Here is a 21,124-nt window from a genome sequence, read left to right as displayed (position 1 = left end):
AGGTGCACCACAAAGACTACGAGTCCCATCATCCTTTGCGTCCCAAGCAGGAAAAACGTTCGCTCGCAGGGGCTCGCACTGATCCAAGTTAGGAGCTTTCAGCTGCCAGCCTTGGCCCATCATGTAAGTGCCGCTGAGAATTCTTTGCAGTGCAATTGCAAAATTGCCCGTTTCTAGACAGCCCTGCAGGGCGTGCAATTCTAATATTGCTCTTTGGGTGGATACACGCGGTCCAGACGCTGAAAGGCTCCAGGTGCATGAGGATCGAGGCTTGTATTTTGCATCTTTGTTGCAAAGCAAGCCGCTGAAGCTCCAGTGCGAGGGCCATGGAGGGAGGGAGTGAGAAAGAAGGCAAAGTCTTTTGTGCTTCCCCTCCCCCCCCTCAAAGCAAAGGGGAAATGTCTCAGCCAAAGGGAGGTAAGAATCTCATGCGATCCGTGCAAAACTACTGACATGCAATGAGGGCTGCATTGCTTGCAAAGTGCATTGCTGCAGGTTAAGTACGATCAATGCATTTTAAAGTTGAATGGTTTAAAAGGGTCAGTTGCATTTCCTGTTCAAGATCTTCCCCTGTGCAGAGTTCCTGGTAAGACGATGCTGTCTGTACTGTTGCTTGCTGTAACCAGGGATGTTGCAGCTATAGTTTGCCTGTCAGACTGTAACTCCCTGAAGATATTACAACCCATTTCAATTAAGTATGCAAGGCCTAATGCAGAATTCGACGTGTTGCCTTTGCAAGGTAAATAATGAATTGCAATAATTGCTACATATGAGACTTTCAGATGGTGCAGCGCTCAATGCAAACTGCTTATTATTGTGCACGATGGGTTTGCCAAGAACACGATGTGACAACGTGCAGCTGTCAATGAACAAGTTCAAATGACTGGAAAATCACACCGTACTTCTGTTCTGACCATTTGATCATTTGCAGTTTTGTTTTTTCCCTGCCCGTCAGAGTGCGTAATGGAACATTATTGGGCAGCGTCGTCTGAGCTTTGTTGCTGCTGTAATACATAGGTAGCTACATTCTAAAATAAAAAGCTAAATATAGATTTGCTGCGAGCGCCTACTGCTGCTCACAGTTCAAGGAACGGAGAGAGCAAGACTATAAAAATACGAGCAAAAAGTAATGCTACTGCTTCTGAAGTAGGCTACAGTCTTCATAATCAATGTGCAGCCTAAGGTTTCACTTTGATCTAGCTATCTTGTGGCAATCTTTTACATGCATGTCTGAAACTGATATTATGCATGAATGTGTTGACACCTTGGGGCCCCATATTTTCTCTGAATGCTGACCAGACCATGCGCCATTGCTGTGTAGGTGCGGAGTGGACACTTTGCACCTGCAGACAGACAGCATTCTTCTCATTACCACAAAACAAGCGTTTTGTCAGATCACCAAGGAAAAAAAGACAATGATTTGAAGAAACATTTGCCTGGAACCACCTGACCTCCTGGCAATGACTTGTTCTCTAAGTCCAAATGTAGGGTGGTTACGTTGTGTAAAGGTGACACACCTAAAGGTTTGCCTTCAACCCCTACTCCACACCTACCACACACGCACGCACACGTACAGAGTGCAGGAGATGAGCAGGCAGTGTTTCGACCCTGATGTCTCTGCTGTGTTAACCTTTACCTGGACGCCTCTGTCAGTCCAGATTAAATGCCACCCAGCCTACTAAGTGGAACTGCAGCCACTGGTTCTGTGTAGGATGGAACCCTAGATAATACACTAGCATTTTATCACGTTAGAATTTTGATGGGTAGGCCTAAACGTTAGCCTAATGATTTTTATTTACAATGAATATAATGCAAATATGAACAATGAATACACAAGTAATACCACAGCTGTTAACAAACGTGACAAACAGCCTAGAGACCCAACATTCATATGAATTATAAAACGCACATTGAGCCTACTTTCTAAGCTTTTCAAATCGTTTTTATTCATGAAAAGCTGCTACAAAGCGCACTTTTGTAAATCAATGGTAATGCAACAGAAAAGGTCCCTCATTGCATTGCAGATTAATGGGACTGTGTGTGCTGTGTGTGTCTCCCAGTAGTTGGGCCTACTGTTCCCTGTTATGACCCATCTTTGGCAGCCAGGGCCGAGTCTTGGCTTGCGTCTCTCCTGAAGGGCTTGCAGTGTGGCCTAGACAGTCAGGCCTTCACCATTGTGCACTGTGCTGTGTTGAAGCCATGGTGGTGGTGGCGGCGTCCCCCCTGCACACGGCCACCACGCCGCCCCCGGGGGCCAGGCCAGGGCCTGCCTCACGCCCCGTGCACAAATGGGATATTTGTCATGCAAATGGAGGCGCCTGCGTTTTCAGTCAGCCACACACAAGAGAGAGAGAGAGATGCTACATTTTGCTGTTTCAACGAGCCAATTGTTGGTCAGCTTCCAAAAGCCTTTGGCTTTCTGCCGCTGGGCGGATTGTTCAGGGCGGCATTGTTCAGATGATCCACCAACTGTACACTTCTCTTTTTTGTCTTTTTTTCCCCCCTCGACGCTGACGAGAAGCGGGGCGTGCCTGTCGCTCACTCTGCCGCCGCGCGCCCGTTGCAACTTGATGCAGCCACAGCGGCGAGCGGGAAGGAACAGTGAGATTCCTGAGAATATCTGTTTCTGTCGATCAGCAGGCCCTCTGTGCAGGCTGACGCGGGCGGCTGAGAGGAGGTCATCTGTGCGTCTTCACGGGCCTCATATGCGCCGCTGGTGCAGTGAAGTGTGCGGTGGTGAAAACGAGAGGGGCGGCCTATAAATCCAGGACTGTGTCCTGACTCTTCATTCACTCCGGGGGCTCCCAGCCTTCCCTGGTGTGTGTGTGTGTGTGTGTGGGGGGGGGGGGGTGCTCCCCAGTTTAATCTTATCAGAGGAATCGGAACAGCGCGTGGCAGCTGAATCCCAATCGTCGCTCCACCTCATCAACGACGACTTCTGCAGGAGAGATTACGCCCACTGTAATTTCTGTCTTTTAAATGGGTTGCCTTTCTTCATTTCCTTATGCCACCATAATCCAGCTATAAACTAATCTGCAGCAGTAAATCACAGGAATGCCTGAAACCATGTATCAAGATGGGGGTTGAACTTTGGTTCCGCCAACGCTGCTGGAGGCAATAAATAGCTTGCCGTTGTCCTCATCCTTGGATCAAAATGTGCTTGATATTAAAGTGGTGCCCTTAGCTGGCCCCTATGATTTCCAGTTGCACAAAGCGCCAATTTGCACGCTGCTGAGTTAGACAACATGGCTGTCTTACAGAGAGCACCACTCAAGCAGCCACCACTGACAAATATATCAGTATGTCTCTCCGTCTCCCAGCACTCTGGACATGTGACAACGCTGTCTATAGGTCAGCAGAATGTAATTCATTCCAGACGTTGGCTCCATATGGAGATGGTGACTCATGAAGGTGCTGCTGTAGCTACAGTTACACGGAAACTTCTCTTCTTTTCTCCATTTTGAAAAAAAAACAAGAAAAAAATAAGCTCCAATTATGCGAATCCATAGAGGAATTAATGGTGCATTTATTGAGCGTTAGGGTTTCTTAAAAGCTCTCTAGCATTGTGTGTGAGACAGCACGTCACCTGGTCTGCCCGGCACTATAGCGGTGATCAGAGAGAAACAGGACTTCGGCGATGATGATATGACACTAATTTGTCATGTAATTTCGGTGCTGTTTTTCACCTCCTCCGCGACCTCCTCTCACCCCCCGCCAAATCTCCCGGCGGCCCTCAGAAACTCGGCCAAACCAAACAGGCCGACACGTCCTGTGAAAAGCTGCCAGGAGACCAGCCCAGCACATTGAGAACCTTCTAGATCGTGTCCTGTAACCTAAGGCTTGCTGCAACAGCAGTTCCAGCGCGTCCCTCATTTCATGTCTAATCTGCTGTTATAACTTGGCTACGGCCAATAAAAAGCTCCCCACGAAGTGGAATGGTTCCTCGTTTGCTGAGCCGTTATCTGATAGGGTCCCCCGGTGTGGTCGCCCCCCCCTCTCGGATTAACCAATGGAAGTAAGCGGGGGCCGTTCTCGGCCGTGACCCGAAGCTGATACTCTTGCGCCGTGCTGAGGGCTTGCGTTGCGCCCTGACACGTCCGGCCGCGGCGTTTAGGAAGTGTGGCGGAGGGGCGAGCCGGCGGTGACGACATGGCTCCCAAAGGAGCGTCCCTAACAGCTGGAACCTAAAGGATGGGCCATGTTTGGAAGTGTAGAGGATCTCACAACCTGCCAGAGCGCTCAGAGGGGGCCAGACAGCCGCAGGCTCAGGATGGGTTATTTTCATCTCTCCCTTTCTCTCGCTAGTTCTGTGCCCCCTCTCTCTCTCTCTCTCTCTCTCTCTCTCTCTCTCTCTCTCTCTCTCTCTCCCCTCTTTCTCTCTCCTCCTCTTTCTCTCTCTCTCTCTCTCCCTCTCTCTTTCTCTCCCTCTCTCTGTCTCTCTCTCTCTCCCACCCTCTCTCTCCCTCTTTCTCTCTCCCTCTCTCTCCCTCTCTCTCCCTCCCTCTCTCTCTCCGCCATCCCCCCCCTTTCTCTCTCTCTGATTCAGTCTTCTTCCTCTGGGTCTGTGGAATTCCATTCAGGAACTCTCGGGATAGTTGGAATTCCGGGCAGAGCTCATGCCATGTGTGGGTTGGGAAGAGAACCGCCTGCATCCCGTGTTAATGTCATTGCCACTGGCTCGGCCACTCTCTCCCTCTGTCTCTCTCTCTCTCTCTCTCTCTCTCTCTCCCTCTCCCTCCCTCTCCCTCTCTATCTCTCTCTCTCTCTCTCACGCCAAAGCCCGCTGCAACCGATTCGCTGCCCTCAATTCCCAGCAGCCTCAGTTCTCCCTCTTACAAAACACACTAACATCTCTCCCCGTTCCATCAAAGTGGGAAGAAACTTAAGGCTATGTCGTGCGTCTGCGCGTTGAACGCTAATATTAGACGGGGGCTGTGTGTGCGTACGTGGGGGGCTGTGTGTGCGTACGTGGGGGGCTGTTGACTTAAGCATTCCTGCAACCGGTTTCTCTCCGGCTTCCACCGCTTTGCCACCTCCCTGGAGTGCGAGCACTGCGAGAGAGAGAATGTGATAATTGTGAATGTTCAGATGAGCCCCATAGGGAATGATCGTGCCAGAGAGGGAGGGAGAGAGGGAGGGAGAGAGAGAGGGAGTGAGTGAGGGGAGGGAGGGAGGGAGGGAGGGAAGGAGGGAAAGAGGGAGGGAGGGGAGGAGAGGGAGGGAGGGTGGGGACGAGTTCCAATGCAGAATTGTCTTCTGTGGCCTCCCAGTGGCATTTCACTACATACTTCAACTCATGTGCAGCGAATCACTGGGAATGATATGTGCCTCTGTTGCTAATCGCTGAACACACCACTATGGTTACATGGTCACTGAGTTCAGGCGAAGGGGACGTTGTGAAACTGCAGAATAATGTGGAATAACTCCCTCGGTGTTTACAATCACTCCCACACAGCTGTATACATTTTGACACTTCAATTGTAGTGCTAGACTTAATTTTATAACAGCACAACCCAAGACAATCAGTGTAGCAACACACACTTATGAGTGCCCGGCCCCTACTGCACATTATGTAGCCTAGTCTATTACTGATCCTTCTGTTGCTCTCTCTCCCTCTCTCTCTCTCTTTCCGTCTCCCTCTCTCTCTTCTCTCACTGCACATTATGTAGCCTAGTCTATTACTGATCCTTCTGTTGCTCTCTCTCCCTCTCTCTCTCTTTCCGTCTCCCTCTATCTCTCTCCTCTCTCTCTCTCTCTCTCTCTCTCTCTCCCTCTCACACTAACTGGACAGATTTGTTCTGGGTTAGTCTGGCTCAACGGATGTAGGTTTTGGCAATAAACCTTGTCATTCGTTGTCACACTGCCCAATCAGTGGTGAGTCTGGCGACACAAATTAATCTGATTCGGCCGAGAGATTCTCTCGGCACCGATCAGATTCGATCCAGACTATTTTGCGGACTGTGATTGGTTTAAAGAAATACTGCGTTCCCCCCCCCCCCCCCATTGCAGAATGGTAATGTGTCCAGCCAGACCTGTCTCCAGCGCTGGCACAGGGGAAGGAAGTGTGGAGATCTGGCTATGCGAGACTAGTTCTGGGTCAGTTGCAGGTTGTTCTGTTTTCCTGCAGAAATCGGGAGGCTAAGCAGTTTAAAGGCTCCAACCACATTGCTGCACCAGAATTTGCATGACTGGCTGTCAGAATGCATGTCAATGTGTGACACAGACTCTCTCACTCTCTCCCTCTCCCTCCCTCCCTCTCCCCCCCCCCCCTCTCCCTCCCTCTCTCTCTCTCTCCCTCACTCTCCCTCTCTCTCCCTCCCTCTCCCTGTCTCTCCCCCTCCCTCTCTTTCTCTCTCTCTCCCCCTATCTCCCTCTCTTTCTCTCTCCCCCTCTCTCCCTCTACCTCTCTCTCCCCCACTCTCTCTCCCTCTCTCTCTCCCTCTCTCTCTCACCCCCCCCCCCTCTCCCTCTCTCTCTCTCTCTCTCTCTCTCTCTCTCATGCGTTACTGGACATTGCATGCTGATCAGAAGCCAGTATGTGGGTGTGGGTACATGGGAATATTAAATGTGCGTGCCTACGTCGGGGTCATCTCATGGGCAGGCGCTGATTTCTGTAGCAACCTCTGCCGAGATTAAACCGCTTCATCCTGTCCCATCAGGCCAACGCGCTGGAGACCGAAGAGCCCGGGGGGAGTCTCCTGCACGCGTACACACACACACACACACACACACACACACACACACACACAGAGCCTGGTGATGCTGGTGCTTAGCCGTATGAACCCCTCACCAGCTCTTTTCCCTGGCAGAGTGTGTCCTGGGCAGCGGCGGGCGTTGGTTGGAACCGTGGAAGTAGCAGGGACGTTATTTCCACGGCTCAGCCCGCGGAGGAGCGAGTGGGTGTGGAACTCGCGGCCGTCGTGTTCCTGCGTTCCTCCAATTGTTTTGTTTTTGGGTCATGGACCTTATTAGGAGAGTGTCGGTTTTCAGCGGCCATTGTTGCCTGTGTGTGTGGGAGCGGCTGGGAACTGACATTTTGACGGGGCGACAAAGTGTCTTTGGAAAGCAGAGACCAGGCGGTCGATGGAGAGAGAGAGAGAGAGAGAGAGGCCCCTGGTGAAGGGCCACACAGCGCAGGGGAGTGGTTCAACAAGCCAGGTTGGGGTGTGTGTGTGTGTGTGTGTGTGTGTGTGTGTGTGTGTTGTGCTTGTTAGGACTCCGTCATATGGCTTTGAGCCCTATAGAGTCAGTTAATGATGAGATTAATTTGGCAGCTGTGACTCTAGATAACCAGCACTGCTCCCAGTAGACCACACACACACATACACACACACACACACCGGAACTCAACTGACAAATGCTACCATGCAAAAACTACCATGGGCCAATTTAGAACTCGATTAAATTTGGTGAGCACAGAGCCACGAAATGCATTCAGGGGTGGAGGTCTGTGCTCTCTGAGCACCATTTCTAGTTATTCATGCTTCTTTAACTCTAGTATCCACTTCTCTGTAACATTGCAATTTCCCCTTGTGGGGCTAATAAAGGATTATTATCTTAGCTTATCTTATCTTAATATGTTCCTACATTTTCCTCACAATGAATTACACTGCAGTCTATAGTAAATACTTCAACTAGTTCCACTGAGGCTATTCTACGAGAGACACTCGTACACAGGCACACCTGTCGGCACGATGTTGATAATAGATGACAGGTGCACTGCAAGGCGTGTGTTTACCTTAAATACTGCTGGGCGAGGAGGACGGCCTTCTCCCAGGTGCCTCACGTTCCTTGACGAGCCAAACACTTTGTGCTAATGAGTGCCACCCCCCCCCCCCCCCCCCCCCCCCGCTGTTACGAGTGGAGCAGAGGTTGTTAGTACACATGTACCAGTCAGGGGAGGTTTGAGCCAGTTTCTGTCCCCCCCCCCACCACCTGGGTCACACCCCCAGAGCCGCTCCGCAAACGGCCCGCCGCAGGCAGCTCCAGACGGAGCAGACGGACACCAGGACGCCACCACACGCATCGCTCTCTCCCTCGCGAGCCCGGTGCCGCTCAGTCAGGATCTGGAGTCGCGCACTGCACCCAACTGTAAGTGTCTGAGGGTCTCGCCGCAGTGCGGGGTGGCTGCGGTATACGCAGCTCTCTCTGCGGACGAGAGAGAGAGCAGCCCAAGGACTCTGGAATTATTCATGTGTTGTCCTAACGGTATTCTAATGCTGGTTTTGTTGATTGTGACCTGCTGTGACTCTGGACTTACCGTATGTGTGTTTGTGTGTTGAGCCTACAGTACCTGTTCTGACTTCCTGTTTGTTTGTGTGTTTAGTGTACTTGTTCTTAACTTCCTGTGTGTGTGTGTGTGTGTGTGTGTGTTAAGTGTACCGGTTCTGACTTCCTGTGTCTGTGTGTGTGTTTTGTGTAGGTAAGAGGAAGACGGGGCTCAAGCTCCCCAAGGAGGTGTTTGAGCAGCCTCCTCCTGCACCAGCGTAAGACTCCCTTCGCCTCCTCTCCATATCTCCCTCTCCATTCTCCTCCGCTCAATCTCCCTCTCTCCCTTCTCCTCTCACTCTATCTCTCCCTTCTCCTCTCACTCTATCTGTCCCTTCTCCTCTCACTCTATCTGTCCCTTCTCCTCTCACTCTATCTGTCCCTTCTCCTCTCACTCTATCTGTCCCTTCTCCTCACAATCTCTCTATCTGTCATTTAGACAAAGCTAAGGGGCGCTACTCTGTACAGCTAGTGATGTGTTTATGCAGTGTCTTCATTTGCAGTAGTCCTTCATTTCTCACTCACTAGGTCTTATTCTTTTCTGAAAGCTAGAAGCATCTTGTTCTAGCCCTACAGGAAATGTTAGTATGGTTTAGTGGTGTGTTTAGTGGTGGAGTATCTGGTAGTGTAGTTCTCACTGATTGAACCAGTGTATTTCCATAGGCAGCATAGCGGTTCTACTTAATCAGCTCCGTGCTGGAGATGTGTGAGTCAGTTTCAGCTCCGTCCACCCCAGTCTAATGAGGAGACCGCTAGTGCTGACCTGTCCAGCCCATTTCGAGAAGTGTCCCTCTGGCTCTCTGGATGTTGTTGTACACTTTCATTGACGGCTGGAAAACACTTAACTGACCTGTGATAAGCAGACAGCCATAAATCGGGATCTGTACTCGTTTCTTATCTTGACATTGCATAACAAAAATGTCAAATCAGATTTTTTTTTTTACCGTGGGGGAAAACCTCCATAATGATTTTAGCAGGATTAGTTAGGATCCTAACGATGTCTGGCTTCCTTACAGACCCCCCAGAGATTTGGATTCGAAAGCTTGCGTGACCATTGGAGAGAAGGTGGGTTTTACCCGGTACCTGGCTCATACATGTGCTTCATCCTTCACACGTGTTGTTGCTATCATACCTCAGTGTTCATGAGATATCACACAGTGGCTTTTTCTACATACAGTAGGCACTTACATAACCTTTAAGTGTCTGCTTACATCTCTGTGTGTGTGTGTGTGTGTGTGTAGTATTTTTTGGGGAACCTCTGTGTACTTTTTGGTTAGGTAAGGCCCTCCGGTCTCGATGCAGAAAGCTTGGCTCGATTAGGGTGCCATAGATATAAAGAATGCCCCAGTGAACATTACAGCCGAATTGAACACTTCTGATTGTAGGCAGACTGGAATGCGTTTTAATGCCTGTCAGGCAAAAATTTTTTTATTTTAAACTCATCAAATTAATGGAACTTTCCACTGGCAACGACTCCAGCTTTTGTGTCTTACAAGTTTGCCTAAGGCCAGATTACATATTTTATTTTTTATTTGGGATTTTAAAAAAAGTTCCCATTCTTGTTCACGTAGAGTGGATGAAAAGGCTTGTTTAGGTCTTTGGACAAGCACCCCTTCGACGGGACTATTATGATTTGGTGGTTTCAAGGTTCAAAGCTAGTTCAAAGCATTTTCCCTGATAACCGCTATGTGGGTGCTTATTCAAACAAAGGCCTGTCCAGAGCAGAGCAGATAAGACAGATCCCCACAGCCAGAATGATGATGACTACACACCATTTTGTTTTCCACTGTTTCTGTTTGTTTGCATGAGATTAGCAGTAGAACTAACTCTCACAACCCAGTCCTTAATATCTGTGTGAGCTCTCCATCTCTACCTTGACTCATCACTGACTCATGACTCACCCATTCATTTTTGATGAGCGTCTGATGAAGCTGACCTGGCCTCTCCCCCCTCCTTCTCTCTTACTCTGTCCTCCTGTCCTCATGTCTCCCTCCATCCCCCTCTCTCTCTCTCTCTCTCTCCGTCTCTCTCTCTCCCTCCTGCCATCCTTCTGTTCATCTCTCCCTCTCTCCCACCATCTCTCTCTCCCTCCCTCCCTCTGTCCCTCCATCCCTCTATCCATCCATCCCTCTGTCCCTGCATTCCTCCATCCCTCTGTCCTTCCCTCTGTTCATCTCTCTCTCCCTCCATCCCCCTCTCTCTCTCACCATCCATCCCTCACTCCCTCCATCTCTATCCCCCTGTCCCCCCTCTGTTCATCTCTCCCTCTCTCCCTCTCTCCCTCTCTCTCTCTTTCTCCCTATCTCCCTCTCTCTCTCTCTCTCTCCCTCCGTCCCTGTGAGCAGAACTTTGTGGTGAAGGCGGATGACCTGGAGCAGATTGGCGAGCTGGGGCGGGGGGCGTATGGCGTGGTGGACAAGATGAGGCACGTGCCCAGCGGGCTGATCATGGCCGTCAAGGTGAGCGCTCCCCGACACCTGGTCAGGGCTCGGCCCGCCTGTGTTCCATGGCTCTGTGTTCCATGGTGTTCGCCCGTGTTCCACAGTTCTGTGTTCCACAGTTCCCGTGAAGATGGAGTGTGGTGTGCCTCAAGGCAGTTGCCTGGGACCTCTACTATATTTGATCTATATTAAGTATATGTCATGTGCACTAACCAAATCAGCAATTAAAATTTTTGCAGATGATACAACTGTGTATGCACCAGGCTACTTGCGTGTAGATATTCAGACATCGCTGCAGCAAGACCTAGATAGCATTAAAGAATGGGTAGATATTAACAAACGTGTACTGAACATGAAGAAAACCAAAGAAATGCTTATAGGTTCTGCGAGAAAAAGGCCAGCACTGTTTACAGCTCAGGGCAGATGGAGAGATGATTGAACAGTAGATGAGAACAGACTGTTAGGTGTCAAACTTGATAGTAGTTTGTCTTGGAAATCACATAATCCCATCTATGCAAGAGGGTTGTTCGTACTGCTGGTATGATTAGTAGAATAGCTTAATATTTACCAATAAAAATATTAAAACAAGTGACCCATGCTCTAATTGGGAGTCGCGTGAAATATTGTGTTGCTATTTTGGGTAATGCTGGAGCTGGTGAAATCAATAGGCTCCAAACTGCACAAAACAAGGCTGCAAGAATTATTCTTAGATGCCCAATTGACACCTCTATTGAAGAATAATATAAAAAGCTGGCATGGTCACATGTTAAGGATATAATAGACATACTGTAAGCATTCTTAATCTATTTTACAACTCGCAGCTTACTAAGAGGCCAAAACAGTTAAAAAGAAGGTTCCAGCAAGTGAAAGATAGAAATCTAGTTAATACAAGAGCAGCTAACACAAGTAAATATATACGACCCAAGATTAGGTTGGTAGCTGGTAAAATAATGTTTTGTTATTGTGCAATTAGGCTTTTGAATTGTTTACCGGATCCCATAAGGAGCTTGCCAAAAAACAGATTTAAACAAAATATAAAGGACTTTTTCAAGAAATAGTAACATGAAATGAAGATTAATGTATGGTAAATTGCTGTGATGTATGGTACTGTATGACTGAATGATTAAATGTGTGCATTTATTCACACATAGGCCTATGGTTTATTAATATGATTAATGTGTGTGATACTGTATGCTGATTGTATGTTTCTCTACATTATAGCCTATTATATTTGTATTGTATTGTAAGTATATTGTGTCATGTATTCACATGTATTACATTGTATTATATACTGTACTATGTATTTTATGTGATGTTGTATTAAATGCTTTTAATGGACTCTGGAATAGCCCGACAGGGCTAAAAGATATCCAAATAAACAAATATGGTGTTCGCCTGCGTTCCACGGTTGTGAAATCCGTCTGCATGTCTGTGACCCGCAGCGCATCCGGGCCACGGTGAACACGCAGGAACAGAAGAGGCTCCTGATGGACCTGGACATCTCCATGAGGACCGTCGACTGCTTCTACACCGTCACCTTCTACGGAGCTCTGTTTAGAGAGGTACGTCTCAAACCAGTACACCCTGCGGTACCAGTAGGACTCTGTTCAGAGGTACCTCTCAAACCAGTACACCCTGCGGTACCAGTAGGACTCTGTTCAGAGGTACCTCTCAAACCAGTACACCCTGTGGTACCAGTAGGACTCTGTTCAGAGGTACCTCTCAAACCAGTACACCCTGCGATACCAGTAGGACTCTGTTCAGAGGTACCTCTCAAACCAGTACACCCTGTGGTACCAGTAGGACTCTGTTCAGAGGTACCTCTCAAACCAGTACACCCTGCGGTACCAGTAGGATTCTGTTCAGAGGTACCTCTCAAACCAGTATGCCCTGCGGTAGGATAGCTCCGACGGGCGCTTCCTTTTCACCACACTGAACCAAATCAGGCCTAACTGGTTCTGCCAGAGTGAACGCAGAACTCATCTGCTATGCAGACAGTTGGGATGACAGAGGCTCATATTTGGTCTCATTCATGAAACGTTAGTAAATCTGTGTGTGGATTTGCACATAAAAAGCCCCGCTACTGAAATCCCACACCGGATTCATCACCGCTGCGGGAAACTCAGATTTGATCATAGGCAAGTGTGTATGATCACGAATGCCTGTCAATCGTAAATTGACAGCGCGCTCCCGCTACTCAGCAATTTGCATAAATCCCCGCCCATGAATAGACAATGATCACCATATAAGGACGCGCTTTGACACCTATCAGCCTGCAGAGTGCTGCCATGGCACAGACCATGGGTGGCCCAGCAGGGTCATCAGCCACAGCTTCAGGAGATGGTTAGGTGTCTATATATTAAAAACACATGCAATTGTATAGGCAGGCTACACTTTTACTGATAAGCCATCCGTCTCTCACAGCTCCAGCCTCCAAACGCGTGCCAACTGCGCCGTTACGCAGGATCAAACTGTCGTGCGTCCCATCAGGCCATCGAGCCACAACGTTCAGCAACACACACTTTGCATCACATATATGCTGAACATTTACGGAATGGAAATTTTGCCTGTTTACGTAGGCAAACGCATCATTTGATTGAGCCTTGATGCGTACGTGTGTGCAATCTGCACTTATGACATTGGGCAGGTTGGCAATATCAGAGAACCCCTGCTTCACCTCCACCTGCTGTTGTGCGCTGGAGGGGAACTGTATATTGCCTGGCATTAATTGAATTATCTCGTTTAGTACAGCAGGTAGGATGCAGCTCATTGATGGCTGGGATATGCCAGACCTGTCGCCAATCTCCATTTGAAATGTCCCTGTTGCTAAAAATCCAAGGACAGACAGCACCTGTACTGTAAATGTGCGGGGATGCCATAGCTTCTTTTTGTTGGCCTTGTCAGACTAGGTTCCAAAATCTCGCAAAATTGTCGAAAACAACTAATTAACCATTCATCACTCTCAGCCAACATATCTGCCTCAGGGGCCGCATTACAGAAACGCGTCCTATCTTAAGTTTTGGGATAGGATAGTTCAGATAAGATTTTCCCTGATTTGGTATTAGAGAAGCAAATCCTAAATAACTTTAGGCAACCTATCTTATCTTGCTTCGTCCTATCCTATCTTGAAGTTGGGAAATCCTAACTACTCAATCCAACATCGGTTATCAATGTTTATGTCCATGTTACCAAGCAACCGATGCGTCTTTTCTGCGCTTCTCTGCTCGTGCGCTTGTCGCTTGCCGTATATATACTTTGTAATACTTTGTAACGGTTATCTAGCACTTTGTACATAGCATAATTTGTAACTCGGGATATAGCGGGCTGAGAAACCTTGGCTAAATCAGCCACTTCACTCTGAAAGTCACCTTTAGCAAAAACATGGAGCGCATTTGTCATTTGCACCACAACCGGGAGAGCCCCATGACGACGGGTCGGCCTCTCCAAAGCATGAGCGCAGTTCCTCGGCTATAGCTGCAGGATCATCGCCCGGGGTAGTCTGTATACAGATGAGCGTTTTGTCATCAAACCGCAACACATCGTTGGGGTCTGCCATCCGCAGAAAAGATCAGAGCTACTAAAATATTGATGAATGCCGAAATGCACGTAAATTTCCCTCTGCTCACAGTTTACTCGCAAATTCGTTCTGCTCACGTTTCATGAATGAGACCCATATTGTGCGTAGTCAAGATAAACAAATAAAACACGGGGTTCGAGATTTCCTTGTGACCTCACCCCCCTCCTGAGCGAGCACTTTGTAGGATATCCCACAATCCCACAGAGCCCCGGCGCACTGGAAAACTCTGCTTCCTGTTGGTCGGTCCGTGTGTCAGGAATGTGGCCTGGCTTTGTTGCCTTTTTTCAAGCCCCCCCCAACGCACACACACACACACACACACACACTATTCTAACTGGCCGTCTGTGTTGCCAGGGTGACGTGTGGATCTGCATGGAGCTGATGGACACGTCTCTGGACAAGTTCTACAAGCAGGTGATCGAGGCAGGCCGGACCATCCCCGAGGACATCCTGGGCAAGATGGCCGTGTCTGTGAGTAGGGGCCCGGACCCAGAGCACAGTCCAGCAAAGAGCCGTATCCACCATGCTCATCAGCGCAGCGTTACTTTTGGCTCGTGAAGTCGTGAATTTCGAGATAATACTTGCAGGTTTTAACTGGAACGCCTCTCGCGACTTGTTTTCTCGTCTCGTGAGCTCTTACCACTCGGCCCTACCGAGTCGTTAGCTCTGGAAGTCGTGAACAAGATGGCAGCTACCGACGACTAAGTAAAACTTTAGTAATACTGTTTTATTAGCATTTCTGTCTTATTTGTGTTTCGTTAAATTAAATACACAGTATTCCCCAACTGTTATGAGGACGATGTTCGCAACCTCTTCTGTATGCACAAAATACAGCATTGTGCGTTATCTGGTTTGGCAAACAAAGCTAGCTAACGTCCATCTTTGTTCCGAGCTGTTGTTGTTGTCTACTGTAACGCGGTTACCTCGTGGGTGACGTCTCTCCCACCTCACCACTTCCCAGACAAATGGAACGGAGCATCAACCCAGCAGACGACTCACTCAAACCCAACCACACTCCCGTCGAACCAGCCAGCTCATCATCTTGATTGCAGAGTGCGTTCTGCTGTTCTAATCTCACCTAACCCTGATCCTCTCCATCTTTCCTGTCACAGATAGTGAAGGCACTGGAACACCTGCACAGCAATCTGTCGGTCATCCACCGAGGTGAGGGCCGGTTCTCCGGGGACGTGGTAGTGAAGAGCTTGGACCAGAGACAGACAAGCTGAATGTGGATGTGAAAGGACTGTAGCAGCCACCGTGTGGTGTTTTCAGTGCTAAAGTCTCGTGTGGCGTTGGGATGATTTTCAGCTCACTAAAAGACAGTACGCCACTCAGGGCCAGCCAGGGAGCACAGTCCTGCTGTAGAAACCTTTAACGGGAGTGTAAGACAGTAACACTGCCCCTGGTCCAGAACTCTGTTGAGCTAAGAGGTGTAAGGTGTTTTAACTATATCTAAGATATATAGTTAAAACCAATCCTCTGTTTTAGGTGTCTTTTAAATTCAAATTGCTTAATTGGCAGGAAAAAAAACAGAAAATAGTGTTGCCAAAGCATTTTGTGAACAATTAATTGAAAAAGGTAAAACTCAAATGTATACTTTCTCTATCTCTTTTTGCCCCCCTCTCTCTACCTCTCTCACTCCCTCTCTCATTCTCTCTCTTCCTCTCTCTGCCTCCCTCTCTCCCTCTCTCTTTTCTCTCTCTCTGTCTCTCTCCCTCTGCTCTGCCCTTCTCCCCTCCCTCTCTCTCCCCCTCCCTTCCCCTCTCCCCCCTCCCTCCCTGCCTCTCTCTCTCTCTCTCTGCAGATGTGAAACCCTCCAACGTGCTGATCAACACGCAGGGCCAGGTGAAGATGTGCGACTTCGGCATCAGTGGTTACCTGGTGGACTCTGTGGCCAAGACCATGGACGCCGGATGCAAGCCCTACATGGCGGTAAGCAACACCTGCTCACTCAGGAACACACCAGGGCTTCGGCTGTGTTCAGCTCCCTCAGGAACACACCAGGGCTTTGGCTGTGTTCAGCTATGGTTGAAACGGACAGGAATGGAGACATACCGCAGTGGAAAAACGGAGTATGTGTAATTGATAGGATATTGATTGAGCCGCCCAAATGTTTGACTGTCTCAGGCCTCTTCCATCGCCAGGCAGGGGCCTTAACGACCTCGGTTAGGTTTTAACTGCTGTGTGCCCAGAGAGCATGTCCACAGGGCGTCTGATTGGCCGGTGCAGGTTTAGGGCCCCACTAGCACTCAGGAAGCAGCGCGGGCTGTGTGTGTGTACAGGAGGGTGGGGATGGCGGGGCAGAGTGTGCGTCACCCGGGACAACCAGCCCCGGCCGTGGTAATGATGTCATCCTCGTCTGGTTATGGTTCTGTTGCCCCCCCTACAGCCAGAGAGGATCAACCCAGAAACCAACCAGAAAGGCTACAACGTCAAGTCGGACATCTGGAGTTTAGGAATCACTATGGTGAGTTTAACTCCCTTACAGATGCAATGTTTTTTTTTTTCTTTCTTCAAATGTAGAGAAATTGTTCATTGGGAGAAATTGCTCATTCTACACATTCTATGTGGATAATGCAGTCATGTGCTGGGCCCCCTGTTTCAATCCGGTTCTACTTTTTTCAGAATGTCTTCAACATTGTTATACGACTGAAAACAGAGCGTGCTCTTGGCGGAGGGCCGTCCTAGTGCTCAGTGAGCCGTGTCCCCAGGCTAACTGATGTCTAGACGCTCCGTTGACGAGTTCAATATTGAAACTCATTTGTGCGACTGGAACTCCTGTCACACCCAATAACGCTCCAGCAGCCTGACTTTATAGATGTACCGCTAACTAATGAAGGACGCCGTTTTCCCATTTGAAGTATGGCGCGACACAGCGATTAAACAGAAAAAGCTGGTGTGTAAATGTTCAGTTTCGGGACAACTTTTGCGGTGGCTTGGCTGTTTTCGCGTCAAAACGGAGCGTCTTAAAAAAACAAAAACACGACAGTCGTCTGTGCGTGTCGGTGCAGAAATATCTGTGTGTTTCCTGTATGGACGCCTACTCACACGCGGTTCCCTCCCCTCTCTGCAGATCGAGCTGGCCATCCTGCGGTTCCCCTACGACTCGTGGGGAACGCCGTTCCAGCAGCTGAAACAGGTGGTGGAGGAGCCGTCCCCCCAGCTGCCCCCAGAACACTTCTCACCCGAGTTCGTCGACTTCACCTCCCTGTGGTACGAGCTCCTCACCAACACGCATGCACACACGCAGGCACACACACTAACACACACACACACACACACACACACACACACACGCATATACACACAAATACACACACACAAATACACACACACACACACACACATATACACAAAAATACACACACACACACACACACACACACACACACATATACACACAAATATACACACACATACACACGCACACACATATACACTTGCACGCACGCAGGCACAAACACATAACACGCACACACACAGACACACACACACAGACACACAACTACAGTACACACACACGCACACAGACACACAGCTACAGTACACACACACACCTACACACATACACGCTTGCAGGCACACACACACACACACACACACCACACACACACACACACACACACACACACACACACACACACACACACACACACACAAACACACATGCTCCCAGCTTTAAATAAACCTCAGTCACATTCAAGTACTTTGCAAGTGTTTTTTGTGCTTTTCAGCCAACTCAAGCTTTTCAGCCAACTCAAGCCTTGGCATACTGCATCAGAGTTGGTTAGCTAACAGGATGCTCTGACAGGTCGCTCTGACCTCAAACCACCACGGTGCCACCGTAAATCTGGCATTCTGTTTCAGATTCAATGTATGTTGTACCAGAGGCGTTCCTTTTCTCCACACATTCAGTGAATTGTCACATTCTTCCCTTGTTGCTGTTGTTGTTGTTGTTGTGTAACCAAATGCCTGTGTGACCCGAACAGAATGTCCTGTCTGGAATGTGTCTGGATTGGCAGCCTTGCCAAACGGTTATATCTGTGTTAGGCCTTCCATTAAAATACCTCCCATTTTGCACTTTAAACAGGAGTTTGAAACCCAGGATTATTTTGTAGAATTATGACCCTTTCCCAGGAAATACCTCCTGCATCATCCTGACTGAATGTGCGCTGCTACCTGAGCCCATAGTGTTTGGACTCTTTCTCATTGTTGTCAGTAGTTGCATCATTTATAGACTAATTATGTTTGGAAACACTGGGGATGCACGGAAAACCAGGAAGACAGCTAACGAACGAACCCCCTCGATAGTTTTAAAAATGTTCTCCGCTTTCCACAGCAGCGTGTCACCTACAGTAGTGATACTGGCACTGTTGTGCAACGGAATGAACCTTGATGAATGGGATACGTCTCGCAGGCCCAGACGCACCGGCTCTTCGTTGTGACCCACAATGCATGGGGGTGTGCGCCCGCGTCACGGTTGCAGGACCTGCGTGATGTCAGTACAGGAGTCGGATAGTACACTTCTGGTCGGTCACAGTTCCTCCACTCTGCAGCATGTTAGTCCCAGTAGTATGGGGTCTGTCAACCTTTACCAGTGGAGCCCTGTGTCTGTGTCTAGCGGGTTATATAAACCTTTATTTAATTCTCGGAAGTACAGTTGGGGGTTATTAAGGCGTTGTTCTGTACTCGGGAGACTCCATTCCCGGAAGGTCCTCTTCAGACTGCCAGATATCTGATACCCGTGCAAACAGCTCTGTCTGCGAGCCTCCAGACCGTCCCTCTGTTACGGAACTGATGAGGAAGTGTTGTCACTTCATACAGGAAGTGTTTTTATGGTGCAAATTATATCCCGCTGTCCAGAGTTTGGGTTACCCGCAATATCAGGCGGCGAACACGCACGTACATACGCACACACACACTCGGCAGAAGGAAAACAGACAGGATGCAGACCCTCTTCCCAGCAGTGTTCAGTCCCCCTACAGCTTCTCAGAGCTGCTGATGCAATCATTCAGCATATGAGTCATCCTGTATCGGTGTGCAGTCTGAATCACATGCATGGTGATAACCTTTATATCTCTGTCCTCTCAGCTTAAAGAAAAATTCCAAAGAGCGGCCAAACTACACTGAACTCATGGTGAGTATGTTTGAACTTTGGACATCCCCATGACTGACTAAACCTTCCTTAAACACTTTGAAACACTCAGCGAGGCGTTCCTGTAGACCGCCACGGCCGGGACGCGTTGGAAGGCCGCGCCCATAAGTCAGAGGGGAGGGCGGGGGGATGGACCATTGACTGCAATGCATGCAATTCAGATCAACCTCTTTTTGCAGTCGTTCTGACATTTGCCCTGATTGATTTGTTTTAATACACTTTCTGATAAGTTTGTGAAGTCATTTATGACATATTTTGTGCTCATCGTCATCAAACAACTGTGCGATGGTTTGAAGAGCTCTTCTCTGCACCATGGGATGCTACAGTAGCTGACCAGCATGCAGAAACAGCTTGTCGTTAGCCAGCTAGCAACATAGGATCACAAAGTTGTTTGATGACAGTGACAGCGAAACATGTCATCAGTGATACCTCATACATAACATAAAGGTTATGAATGTGTGTGGCTGTGGCTCAGGTAGAGCGGGTCGTCCAGTGACCGCAGGGTCGGTGGTTCGAATCCTGGCTCCTACTGTCAACATGTCAAAGTATCCTTGAGCAAAACACTGAACCCCACATTGCTCCCAATGAGCAGGCTAGCACCCTGCATGGCAGCCGTGCCATTGATGTGTGAATGTGTGAATGTGTGAAAGAGAGGCCAATGTAAAGCTATTTGGATGAAAGCACTATATAAGTGCAGTCCATAAGTGCAGTCCATATGAAGTTCCCCCAAAAAACAATCGCAGCACATAAGAAACCAAAAACATGCAATTTTGCATCAGAGCCTAATCTTCTCCCCTGACTTGTGGGTGTGGCCTTCCAGTGCATCATTGCCGTGGAGGTCTATGGCTGTTTACTCTTGCTTCAGTTGGCCACTAGAGGGCAGATTAAGTCTATAAATGGTGTAACATTGAACATCCACCTCTCAACACTGAAGGCTTATAGATGCACTGTTATTGATTGGACCCCACTGGTTCTACATCTTTCTTATGATATATTTATGATTATGGCATCAGGGTGCTACAGGATTACAAATCTTGTCTTCCATCCGCAGCAACACCCCTTCTGCACCTCCCATGAGGCCAAAGAAACCGACGTGGCGAGCTTTGTGAAGGTCATCCTGGGGGACTGAGGCCCCGCCCCCTTTAATCCAGCGCTCTGACCAACCACCACAGGGGGAGAGGCAAATTTACGGAGAAAGAAAGAAAAACAAGAAGCACCACAATTGCAACCCTGTTACCTGCGGGACTCTGCCCGCCCGGCCCTCCCTCTGGAGCAGCGAGGAGCTGGGAGGAGCCAGACGGTCGTCCTGGAGATGGAGCAGGAGACAGGAGCCCCGCCCCCCTCATCCTCACTAAACAGGGGGATAGAGGGAGGGGGGGTAGTTTCAGGCTTTGGGACGGCCCACACACATATATATCTGGATTAATTTAAGAAAACTCCTCCTTATGCCGCGCCTTACGCCCCCCCCACCCCCCCCACTCTCATATTGCCCGACCCCCTTTCACTCCTCGAGACCCAAACGCAAGTTTACCATTGGATGTTAGTGAATTTAGCAACGTGTGGATTTTACCCTCTCCCCTGTCGCTCAACCTTCACATGTTTTTTTTCTCTCTTAAATCTAATGTGGAAAAAAACACAATATAGAAAAAACAACGAATTAAATATAATTATATCTATGTATAA

At 48.8% G+C, this 21,124-nt stretch overlaps 1 protein-coding gene across 1 annotated transcript; it reads left to right on the top strand.

Annotated features, from left to right (window-relative positions):
* The first annotated feature begins 286 nt into the window (after positions 1-286).
* map2k6 (mitogen-activated protein kinase kinase 6) lies at positions 287-20,905 on the top strand. Its single transcript, XM_084456490.1, has 12 exons — positions 287-417; positions 8,423-8,486; positions 9,285-9,333; positions 10,614-10,727; positions 12,152-12,271; positions 14,641-14,757; positions 15,399-15,450; positions 16,091-16,218; positions 16,676-16,753; positions 17,360-17,499; positions 19,378-19,423; positions 20,493-20,905. Exons 1-12 carry the CDS (start codon positions 327-329, stop codon positions 20,568-20,570), a joined length of 1,077 nt encoding a protein of 358 aa, XP_084312616.1. The 5' UTR covers positions 287-326; the 3' UTR covers positions 20,571-20,905.
* The last annotated feature ends 219 nt before the right edge of the window (positions 20,906-21,124 follow it).

The sequence above is a fragment of the Borostomias antarcticus genome, assembly GCF_949987555.1.
Source record: "Borostomias antarcticus genome assembly, chromosome: 22".
NCBI classification, from domain to species: Eukaryota; Metazoa; Chordata; class Actinopteri; order Stomiiformes; family Stomiidae; genus Borostomias; species Borostomias antarcticus.
This window is presented reverse-complemented; position numbering and strand designations above follow the sequence as displayed.